The 12,631-nt window shown below is 34.3% G+C and overlaps 1 protein-coding gene across 1 annotated transcript in view; it reads right to left on the bottom strand.

Moving 5' to 3' along the window:
* The window catches only part of LOC107293967 (chitotriosidase-1), a 24,502-nt gene extending 12,223 nt beyond the window's left edge, over positions 1 to 12,279 (bottom strand). The window contains exons 1-6 of the mRNA XM_015823159.1: positions 12,215 to 12,279; positions 8,102 to 8,131; positions 5,427 to 5,628; positions 4,830 to 4,886; positions 4,028 to 4,193; positions 3,114 to 3,238 (exon numbers count right to left, since the gene is read on the bottom strand). Of these exons, the coding sequence (XP_015678645.1) occupies positions 3,114 to 3,238; positions 4,028 to 4,193; positions 4,830 to 4,886; positions 5,427 to 5,628; positions 8,102 to 8,131; positions 12,215 to 12,239 (605 nt within the window). The 5' untranslated portion in view covers positions 12,240 to 12,279. The remainder of the gene's footprint in view (positions 1 to 3,113; positions 3,239 to 4,027; positions 4,194 to 4,829; positions 4,887 to 5,426; positions 5,629 to 8,101; positions 8,132 to 12,214) is intronic.
* Positions 12,280 to 12,631: the final 352 nt, after the last annotated feature.

The following is a 12,631-nucleotide window of genomic DNA, read 5'->3' as shown; positions in this document are numbered from 1 at the left end:
CAACAAGCGGGCCTGACCTAGGGTGAGTTTTAAATAGGGACAATTTTTAAACGATTTTAAAGAGCCACAGCTACCAATATTTGGGTTTTAATTGGTTTTTAGCAGGGGAAAATTTTTTGTACGATGTTTTAATATGCTGTGAGCCGCCCTGAGTCCCATGGGGAGAAGGGCGGCATATAAATTGTGTCAAATAAATAAATAAATAAATAAATTGTTACTATTAGCAGCATTATAGGAAATAATCACAAACCAATGTACAACAATAAAAATAATTGCAAAGTAGGACCCTCAAAGAAGGCCACAGAAAGAGCATCCCAAAAATTAGTCCTATGTTTTGGCAGTTGCCACCTAGAATTGTTCATCATAACATAATGAATGCAGTCCCCTCCATAGATATCTCTGAGGTTCTTACTTTGTACTACCAAATGTCCATCCACCGATAGCTAAAAGTGTATTCAATCCTGGATTCCTAAATGAGAAAAAAAGTTGGTTAATAGAGTCCAGTTTCTTTTCTTAACAAGTTTATCTTGCACACTTTATGTGATTTTCATGCTTAGAAAAATTCATTGGGCCTGATCCAGGTTGGTGCTTTACAATGTAGGCAAAATTTTTCCAAGCTGCATCAGTTTATTATACAAAAGGAATTAAAAAACCTTTGTTTTCTAGTGTAGTCCTCGGGGTTGGAAGAGAATAAGGACAGATCTGCATTCTTTATTGAAAACTTTCAGGGGATTGTAATCGTTTTGAGCAAGCACATTGCCTACAATTGCACTGTTCCTTATTCTTACTAATCTACTTTACTAGTGATTTTTTTAAAAAAAGATTATTATATATGGGTACTACTACATTATGTCAAGTGATTGCCTTGATTACATTTCTGCTTCAGCTTCCATAAAGTTCCGTGTAAAATTTTTATATACTTCCTTCTACTATCATATAATGCAAAATCCCAGTTCCAGGAATTTCTGGAAAGACTCCTTACACCCACCCTCCCCACTTGCTCCATACATTTTTTTGAGGTTATTGAAATCCTTGTAGAGCTGTTCATCATTCCACTCTGCCGTCGTGATCTTATGGTCGTTCATTCCCGCAAATGCATAAATGAGATGAGTGCACAGTTTGGGATCAATGTCTTTAGGCAAGAATTTCCCTCTATCTTGCCTGTACTGAGCCCAGTTGGTGAAATAGCAAACCAGTTTGAAAGCAGAACCTGTGGAAATGAGATTGTATATGAAAGACATCTTGGTCTGTTCAGTTAGTCACTCCTCCCAAGAAGATAAGATATTTCTGTTGGTTTATCTGTTTAATGACTTACTCCCAAACTAGCAAAATCCAGATATACTGAATTGCAGTTCCCTAAAATCCCAACCATCATGGTCAGTTGTAAGAAAAACAACCCAACCTATCTGGAAGAAATCAAATTAAGAAATGTTAGTTTTATATCTTTATTATCATGATCAGTGACCAAAATTAAATTCACACTGAAAACAGGATAAAAATAAATATAATCGAACATTAAAAGTACCCAACCTCCCTAAAATAAACAGAGCTAATTTGCTAGCTTACTAAAACTATTTTGCAAATTATTAAATTACTTAAATTTTAATGCAGTAGTGACTACTATTGTAAGTTACTTAAGGGATAATTAGCAAAATAGATATAAATGAATCTATTTCTCACTATCTGTTATTTAAACTGTAAAATTATAAAATGATAATTTGAAAATAGTACTCAAAAATTGTATAAGGTTCTAAACATAGTGAATAGTAATGGGAATAAAGCAGAATATGGCCACTCTCCTGGAATTCCTTTCTGGTGTCCACTAGAAGGGGAAGAATAAAATCATCATCTATTTCATTGTGACTACTTCTTTAAAAAGGCATAGTTAAGTTTTTAGAACAATTTGAATAAAAAAGACAACACAGACATGGGGGAATCATTCACTGGCATTGGTACAGCATCATTGTTAGAGAATTTTAATTTTCTCTGTTGGTAAAAATAAATCAGAAGCTCTCACAGTTGACTGCATTTAGCTGATTCAAATAAACTCTTTATATTCATATAAAAATATTTACAATACCATACATTCTTCTTCACAGCAATGTAGCACAAATGAAGACTTCTTACAGTAGAGACAGACCAGAGACTGAAACTGAAACCCAGCTTCTAACTCAATAACCTTTTGCACAGACTCAGTAGCACTTTCTTCACATTGGCTGACTGAGCTACCACATGACTCTTTCTGCTCATGAATATTCCAACAATCATTAGTGTCCTATTTACTTTTTCTATTACTTACTTTTAACACTTCTTGCATAAAATTTTTTGGGTGTATTGATTGAATAACAATATCATTAAATAGCAGTATAACATCATAAAGCAGTATAACACATTTACATATTTTAAGATTATTTATCCAAAGCATTGATTAAAATGCACACATGCATGCATATATAACATTCATAAGAAGACCTGGATAATGAAAATATGAGTATTTAGGAATGTCTATAAAATATATTGTTGAAAGAAAAATAATCAGATCCAGTCTAAGCCGGGAGTAATTAAAATAGAGGCTAAGATGCTGAAAATNATGGGCCTTCAGGGCTCGGCGAAAAAGGCGCAGGTCCGCAACTGTACGTAGGTCGGGGGGTAGGTCATTCCAGAGGGCAGGAGCTGCCACAGAGAAGGCTCTCCCCCTGGGGGTTGCCAGCCGGCATTGTCTGGCCGACGGCACTCTAAGAAGGCCCTCTCTGTGGGAGCGGACTGGTCGAAGGGAGGTGTTTGGTAGGTGACCCCGGGACACAGCAAAGGTCATAAATATGAACCAGTTGCCAAGCATCTGAATTTTGTTCACATGATCATTGGGTGCCACAAAAGTCGTAACTATGAAAAATGATCATAAGTCACATTTTTCAGTGTTGTTGTAACTTTGAACGGTCACTAAACGAAATGTAGGACTACCTGTAATTTGAATGACTCCACAAAGCAAGACATTTTGCAACTAAGGAATAAGAACTTGTTAACTTACAATGTTAGAGCCAACGGATCAAATTAATTTAAATGTGAGCATGCTCGCCATTTTAGTTAATAATTTTTCCAGCATATATACTCACTCTGAGATCTTGTCCACTTCATAAGCATTGTCAATAGTCTGCTTCCCAGCAGCAACGGCAGCACTTAGCAAGAGTCTTTTCTTTCCTGTTCTCTGAGCTTCTGCTGTAAATTCTTTCATCATTTCCTAAGATAAGCAGATAACAGCATTTAGTTTTACCCCTGTCATTTTTTTTTAAATAAAATAAAATATAAATTAAAAATGTAGATTACTCAAAAAGAAGCAGGTGATTGAATGAGTGGCTAGTGATACCAATTCAGTCACTTTTGTGTCCAAAGTAACTGCAAATCCAGGATGCTTCTTGTTTGAGTTCTATTTTTATTAAAGAGGTTTTTAGGTATCTATTACATATCGCTTGAGAGCCAGTTTGATGTAATGGTTAAGACATAGGCTAGAAACCAGGAGACGTAGAGTTTTAGTCTTATTTTAGACACAAAGCCAGCTGGGTTACCTTGGGCTAATGATTCTCTTTCTTAGACCTTGGAAGGAGACAAAGGTAAAAACTTTGCAAAGAAAACTGCAAGAAGTCCAAGAAATCTCCGAGAATCACACACAATTGAACAGAAGGGGGGTGAAATCCATATTGCTTACTTGCTGTGTTTATTAACAGATTTACATTTGAGCATTTGATGTGTACCATCCTATTGTGGGGTCTTAGCTTTAGAAAAAAAGGTATCCCTATATTACATTTTGGAATCTAGTAACTGATTGCATATACAAGTCTGTTAAGACTTGGTTCTAGTAATACAGTAATTATTAAACAGCATTCATTCTATACAACTTTTGGAATATTCCCTGATGTTTTGATTCACTAACACTACCATACATAGAATTCGCTAGTATAAAATAACATTGCAACAAGAAACTTTTTATTTGCTGTTTGCATTTTTTCATCAACTTAACATTTTGCAGTACCTGAACTAAGAAGGTGAAACGTTGTTTATCCTCTGCAGGGCTGCCTCTGGCACCAGGATATTCCCAGTCTAGATCTAAGCCATCAAAGCCATGTTTTCGGACGAATGAAACCACAGAAGAAATAAATATCTGGCGATTGGGAGCAGTAGCTACCATTGCAGAGAATCTACCAAAGAAGTTGCATATGAGCACATCAAACAAACAGGATACCAATTAACTTTGTCATGTGCATATATCATATGTGTTCCCATCCAGTATCAGTACCCATCCTATAGAATATGGCGTACACTTTCCATAGAAATGAACTTTTTATGTTAGTTTATAGAGGGGGAAGACATAGTTAATATCTTTTTTTTTAAGTTCTATCTTTTTTGACTTGAAAAGATACTTAGTCCCAAATAATGTATTTCCAATCAAATCTTCCTTCAGCCTGATTCTATTTTTTTTTCAATTTTAGTTCCAAATAATATTTGATGTTTTAAACAAGTTTTGAAACATGAATATTATATTACTACATGATTAAGTATGTACAGTAACCAGTTTTATGCACATTTGCTAACTTTTCTTATTACAGTTTCATATTTTTCATCTTGTGCAGTCATTGTTACTATTAGCAGCATTATAGGAAATAATCACAAACCAATGTACAACAATAAAAATAATTGCAAAGTAGGACCCTCAAAGAAGGCCACAGAAAGAGCATCCTAAGAATTAGTCCTATGTTTTGGCAGTTGCCACCTAGAATTGTTCATCATAACATAATGAATGCAGTCCCCTCCATAGATATCGCTGAGGTTCTTACTTTGTACTACCAAATGTCCATCCACCGATAGCTAAAAGTGTATTCAATCCTGGATTCCTAAATGAGAAAAAAAGTTGGTTAACAGAGTCCAGTTTCTTTTCTTAACAAGTTTATCTTGCACACTTTATGTGATTTTCATGCTTAGAAAAATTCATTGGGCCTGATCCAGGTTGGTGCTTTACAATGTAGGCAAAATTTTTCCAAGCTGCATCAGTTTAATTATACAAAAGGAATTAAAAAACCTTTGTTTTCTAGTGTAGTCCTCGGGGTTGGAAGAGAATAAGGACAGATCTGCATTCTTTATTGAAAACTTTCAGGGGATTGTAATCGTTTTGAGCAAGCACATTGCCTACAATTGCACTGTTCCTTATTCTTACTAATCTACTTTACTAGTGATTTTTTTTAAAAAAGATTATTATATATGGGTACTACTACATTATGTCAAGTGATTGCCTTGATTACATTTCTGCTTCAGCTTCCATAAAGTTCCGTCTAAAATTTTTATATACTTCCTTCTACTATCATATAATGCAAAATCCCAGTTCCAGGAATTTCTGGAAAGACTCCTTACACCCACCCTCCCCACTTGCTTCATACATTTTTTTGAGGTTATTGAAATCCTTGTAGAGCTGTTCATCATTCCACTCTGCCGTCGTGATCTTATGGTCGTTCATTCCCGCAAATGCATAAATGAGATGAGTGCAGAGTTTGGGATCAATGTCTTTAGGCAAGAATTTCCCTCTATCTTGCCTGTACTGAGCCCAGTTGGTGAAATAGCAAACCAGTTTGAAAGCAGAACCTGTGGAAATGAGATTGTATATGAAAGACATCTTGGTCTGTTCAGTTAGTCACTCCTCCCAAGAAAATAAGATATTTCTGTTGGTTTATCTGTTTAATGACTTACTCCCAAACTAGCAAAATCCAGATATACTGAATTACAGTTCCCTAAAATCCCAACCATCATGGTCAGTTGTAAGAAAAATAACCCAACCTATCTGAAAGAAATCAAATTAAGAAATGTTAGTTTTATATCTTTATTATCATGATCAGTGACCAAAATTAAATTCACATTGAAAACAGGATAAAAATAAATATAATCGAACATTAAAGGTACCCAACCTTCCTAAAATAAACAGAGCTAATTTGCTAGCTTACTAAAACTATTTTGCAAATTATTAAATTACTTAAATTTTGATGCAGTAGTGACTAGTATTGTAAGTTACTTAAGGGATAATTAGCAAAATAGATATAAATGAATCTATTTCTCACTATCTGTTACTTAAACTGTAAAATTATAAAATGATAATTTGAAAATAGTACTCAAAAATTGTATAAGGTTCTAAACATAGTGAATAGTAATGGGAATAAAGCAGAATATGGCCACTCTCCTGGAATTCCTTCCTGGTGTCCACTAGAAGGGGAAGAATAAAATCATCATCTATTTCATTGTGACTACTTCTTTAAAAAGGCATAGTTACATTTTTAGACCAATTTGAATATAAAAGACAACACAGACATGGGGGAATCATTCACTGGCATTGGTACAGCATCATTGTTAGAGAATTTTAATTTTCTCTGTTGGTAAAAAATAAATCAGAAGCTCTCACAGTTGACTGCATTTAGCTGATTCAAATAAACTCTTTATATTCATATAAAAATATTTACAATACCATACATTCTTCTTCACAGCAACATAGCACAAATGAAGACTTCTTGCAGTAGAGACAGACCAGAGACTGAAACTGAAACCCAGCTTCTAACTCAATGACCTTTTGCACAGACTCAGTAGCACTTTCTTCACATTGGCTGACTGAGCTACCACATGACTCTTTCTGCTCATGAATATTCCAACAATCATCAGTGTCCTATTTACTTTTTTTATTACTTACTTTTAACACTTCTTGCATAAAATTTTTTGGGTGTATTGATTGAATAACAATATCATTAAATAGCAGTATAACATCATAAAGCAGTATAACGGTAAATGTATAAAATTCTAATAAATAGGTTTCGTAACTAATTTTACGTGTGTACGTACGTATATATTGTAAGTATTCTTCTGGACCTATTACTTTTATACTCATAAATCCTTACAGATATTTTATATAACAACTTTCTTTTTATTAGTCTAGGTCAGATTCGGCCCTCATTAATTTTATCTCCGATTCTACGACTTTTAAAAATGGAGGCTAAGATGCTGGAAATAAAAATGGTGGTTGGCTGTTTGGAAAGAAGGTTTAATGATGAGCAGAACCACCAGTAGCATGTGGTTCTGGGACAGCTGGCCATATGGGGTTGTGATAGGTGGGATTTTATACATTCTTTGCTCCAAGAGGTTGTGCAATGAGGTGGGCTTTTATGTCTTTTGCTAGTCTGGAGAGGGTATATATATGATTAATCCTATTACGTCCTAAAGGTCATTTCCTGCTTTTAATTTTTGGGTGGGGTATGTAAATTCTTAATCCTATCACTGTGGAGCTGAAGGCATTTTGCTTATGAGTGCTTTGCCTCATTTTTTCTGAAAGGATTGCCAAATCTGCATTTCTGCCTTAAGAAAGGGAGACTGGGGACTCTCTCTGCCTAATATTTTTCCCATTTCTTTGGGGAAATATAATATTCTACCTTTGTTTAATATCCACCAAATATTTAATTCTCTACGACGGTGGGTGTATGCTTGATATTCTACAATATCAAGATTGGCTACCATGAGGAATGCCAACATGGAGAAGCATAAATGACACAAATAGCAGAACTTTTAATACTGTAAATCACTTTCTAATGAAGTTGAACGATGCAAAGTTCTTTGTTCAGAATATTTTTCTGAAGAGATAGTTCTACCCATCAGAAGGTGTTCTTTTCTGTTGTTTATTATTATTTTTCTGATTCCAGAAACAGCTTCTATTGGGTCCTCCATTTATCTACCTTTCTTCTTGTCACACCTGCTACTAGGTTTGAGGGAATAGTGTGTCACATTTATTTAATATTTTTACTTATCAAATTTATGTCACAACCCATCTCACAAAAGTTACTATCTGGCATAAACAATTACTTGTCACTTGTTGTCCTGCTTATATTGCTGCAATGGTTGGTGAATGTCTAAATCTAACTTCTCATGCTGCTTGGGCCCATGAAAGATATCACCAGTCTTCATGCACTTTCCATTGTTGATTTCTTTATGGAATATTTTATTAGAGCCCAATAAATTGAGCCTTAATCTTTCCTGTTTTCTTATGATTCATTAGGAAATAAGATGGTACTATATGATTACTTACTGCAGTGAAGAAACAGCAAGACAGCTAAACCTAGAATAAAAGGAAAATAGAAGACAAATGAGCTAAGTAATATAGCCTCTTTGCATTTAAGATTATGGTGCATAATATGATCAATATTTGCTATCATTGCTTTTTTATATTTCACTTTGAATGTGCCAGAAAACTCTTTTTATCTCCTTTGATGGGGTACAGGCGACTATATGTTGGCTCTACAAGGTAGCCTGTAGATTAAAGAGCTTATTTCTTTAAGAATAGTGTGGGTATGTTTGATGAAAATTGTGCCATCCTGGCCAAGATGTGTCAAAACTGAACTAAAGTTACATTAGCAGTGAGTGGTATATATGACACAGGTATGAGTAAAGCTGGTAATTTAGTTCTCTCTCTCTCTCTCTCTCTCTCTCTCTCTCTCTCTCTCTCTCTCTCTCTCTCTCTCTCTCTCTCTCTCACACACACACACACACACACACACACACACAAATAATGAAGTTAGAGAGCATGAATAATGAAGCTAGAGAACACTTTTCATACTATGAAAAGTAATGAGAACAAATGCAAACCCCATAGGAAGTATTGGTTTGTTAAACATGTGCAGGAAAGTAGAATTCTAACAGAAAGAGTACATCAAGCATCAGTAAGTAAAACTGTGAAGTGCAGTGTCCTTTTGTGCCAAGTAGGGGGTGTACATATTAGATTTTTCCTCTTCAGCAGGTTGCTGAGAAAGCAAACAGGAATCTTTATCATGTGTTATTAATACAGTGAATGCATATAGGTGTGAATTATAGAACTTTTCCTATGAAAATGAAGTTGAAGGCTGGTTGGTTGCCAAATGCAACAAGTGTAGAATATATAGAAGTAAAGCATGTAAGAAATTAAATGGAATGCTTAGTGAATGCTTCAACAATGAAAAACGTTGTAAGACAAGGTTGTATGATGTCTTTTGGGTTCTTTAATATATTTATGTCTGAGGAATCATTAGAGGACTGTTAGAACTGCATTAGCCTGGGATGGAAATGTATGTCTTTTATATGCAGACAATTCTGTGATTGCAAACCTGCATGATTTGTGGCACATGTCAGATAACTAGTTTAAGACAATGAGGCATAAGAATCTGAAATGAAATGTACTGATAACCCAAGTTCACAGGAAAAATCAATTAACTTTTGCAATCTATTCATGTCAAAAATTTAGAGCAAGTAAATGAATTGGTGTGTCACACTGAAATCTTTACTAAAGATGGGGAAATGAATGGATTCATTTTAAAATGTGCAGCTGCTAGTTCAATTACTGTAGTAGGTAATGTGTGGTCTCTTATATGGAATGTTTGTTGAAAGAAATGAAAATGTCTGTGTATACAAAATGCTTCTACTTGCATAGCAAGTGAGAGTTGAGTATATCAGGAGAGAAATTATTGGAAGTGTGAGTTGAGTATGTCAAGAAAAAACATAAAAATTGGATGCGGAGTGGGTGGGTTACTTTCAGAAGGGTACATTCTTAACCTCTGCATGCCAGTTCTGATCCTCTGATCTATTTTGCTTATCCAGAATCTCCCATATAAAGGGATTTCTGGGAAGAAGTGGTGAACTGAAAATAGCTCCACATTTAGATGACCACAACAAAATGAAGAGCCCGCCAAGTAGACTAGCTCTTTGCAGTCTCTCTCTGGACAAGGAGAGGACTTGAGATCATTCACAAGTGCTCCTGGCAGTTGCTTCTTGTGATGAGACCTCAAGACAGCAGTCTCAGAAGGTTTACTACTCTGGGAGATGAGGGAATAAGCATCTTACTGAAGGTGTTGTTAGTGCCTTCAAAAGGTCAATGGATTTGCATACTTCCTTTTCTAATCAGTTTCAGAAATTGCTTGTTAACTGCTTTTTAGCTATTAGGAACATTTCAGTTGATAAGGTTTACAGTACTATGTGAGTTTCTTTCAGTCCTTAGCAAAATGTTTTAAATACAAGTTTAAAAACGTTTAAAAATACATTTTGGAATACACAACAAAAGGGTGATCAGAATTTGGATTTTGGAAAGTTATAAACAGACTAAGTGTCTAAAAAGATTTGAAATAATATTTTAAAATTAATTATAAGAATCTTTCCCATGGAAAATGGTTTCATTTTTGAATTATTAATTTATTTGCTGCTCATCTTGCAGTTCAAGGTGATTCTTTTTAAAGAATTGTCTTTTTTTAAAAATGATAAGATTAGACTTTGAAGGTTGGACACTAAAGGGAATCAAAAGGAAGTAAAGTTTGCAATTACAGAACACATAAATTTGATTTACTAATGTAAAACAAAGTAATTTTTTTTAACATTGGACATTTTGAAGGATATTTTTGAACTATGGACCCAGAAATTAATTTTAAGAGTGTCTGCCTCTATATATAAATTGTCTTTGAAATGTTATAGAAGAGAAACAAGTTTTACCTGGCAAAATTCAGACTGATCTGAAAGTGGGTTTTAAAATGACAGGCTATGCCGCTACAGGAATTATATAGAAAAAAATGCTAGACTGGACATAGAAAAGAAACTAGCAATGTCTTAATAATTAAAAAAGTATATATAAATAACAAATTAAGAGAGTGGCCTGGATAATTTTCCTATGCTGAATTTACAAAAAAACTTGTTAAAGAAGTTTGTTGGAAGGTACAGAGAAAAAAAATAACAAGAAATCAAGTTCTAAGATATTCTTTGAAAGGACTAAAGATTAAGGTTGTTAATGGAAGGAATATAAAGTTGGTTTGTTTGATCAAGGTTAAAATAGATATGTTGTTACAGCTAGTAAACCTTAATTGACTGTTGGTGATCAATATTTAACAAGGCTTTAAGGATTTGTTTATAGATAAGAGATGAGATATGGGAAAAAGAGATCATTAGTGGCATTTTAAGAGAAGGTAATAAGTTACTAAAATTGTTTATATATTTATTTATACTTTATAACTGTTTACACATCCCATCATATTGGGATGAAGGGAGAAGACATTCCTTTATATGCTTCTTTTTTCTTTACTAATTTTTATTTTTCTATTTAGTCTTTTATTCTTTTTTAGTTTGCATTAGTGTTTATCTTTTTAATTGAAACTTTAAATACATATATCTCCCACATAGAATAATGGCAGTAACCAATCTCCATCACAGCTACTGAAAACCTAAATTCCTTGATGCCATCCATGCAAACCTGAATGAGGATCTGATTATCTATCTGGATAGAGCCGAACAAGATCAAAGAAGCAAGAACTACATAGATTTTCCTTGAATGCTAGTCTGGGATAAATACAGAATTCTGAAAACTGTTACAGGAATTTCTCAGCCTTCTTTATAGTGAGCTAATTAAGGCAGAATGTCTTTGAATGCTTTTTCCCAGATTCCTTTCCACCCGAGCTAAGTTGCTGTTGGCAAAATAAACTGTCAACTGACTGCTATTTCTTCATGTCTTTATTCTCTTCTATTCCTTTCCTAGTTTCCCTACAATCTCTCATATTGATGTATAGACCTCCCAAAGTGCACTGATTGTATCAAAGATCCTATGGTAGAATCTTATGGCTCCTGCATCAGGAAAGTGAAGAAGTAGCACAAATAGTTTTGTGCCCATACTTTTATAGTCTATGGATCCTTGGATGCTTCACCAGTAGAAGCTTGCAAGACAGCATTGGGCTGATTGACTTGCCTAGAACAAATCAGACAAGCTATGCTACTTCCATTGCTACTAGTGAAACCCAGCCCGGAAATATTGGAGAATTTTTCTCCTTGAAAATTGCATTGAAACAACCCTACAAGTTACATCATAAATAAAGGAAAGACTTTGAAAAGGCCATTTGTAGAGTTCTACTTCCGTTCCCTGTTAAAGATACTGAGATACCGAAGTCATGTATTTCCTGTTCATCTTGCCACTGTACTTTTTCCACTATTCCATTGATAGAAACAGATTTGAAAGCAAAAACCTATTAAAATGTGGCCTTTGTAATAGAAATATCTATTTAGAGTAAATTAATGTATTTTTCTATGAATTTTATATAGAAAAAGTATACTGCATAGTTGCATAGAAGCATAAATAAGTGAAGAATGAAATTTAGTAAACAACACAGCATCAACATTCAAGCATTGAATATAAGATTACCAGTCCAGATAATTGCTCGGCCCATTCTGAGTGCAGAAGATGTCCAGTCCTCTGTTTGCAAAGAAGTAGATCTTTGTGTTTACCTATGTGCTGTTATATACCGGCTTAATGCCAATGTACGTATGATGTTGCAACAGCATTTCCTGGCTGTCCTTTTGTCATTAATGTTGCAATAAAATGACAATCACAATGAGAAAGCAGCTTAATGAGATGCACTGATACACAACAGTTTTGGTATTTAAAAAAAGATCAGGGAACTGAAGAATGAACATGCCTGATTCTCAGTAAATAAAGGAAAATTGAGGAAAAAATAGAAATCCTAGACAAATGCAAAATCTGTAATCAATTTCTATTCTTACTAGAAATGAATATCTTAAAGAGCTTTAAAGAGCTTTTAAAGCCAGTTTGCTGGCCTTG

Source organism: Protobothrops mucrosquamatus, unplaced genomic scaffold (genome assembly GCF_001527695.2).
Source record: "Protobothrops mucrosquamatus isolate PMUCROS unplaced genomic scaffold, P.Mucros_1.0 scaffold1785, whole genome shotgun sequence".
NCBI lineage: Eukaryota > Metazoa > Chordata > Lepidosauria > Squamata > Viperidae > Protobothrops > Protobothrops mucrosquamatus.
The sequence above is the reverse complement of the archived record's forward strand: the minus strand, read 5'-3'. Positions and strand labels throughout refer to the sequence as shown.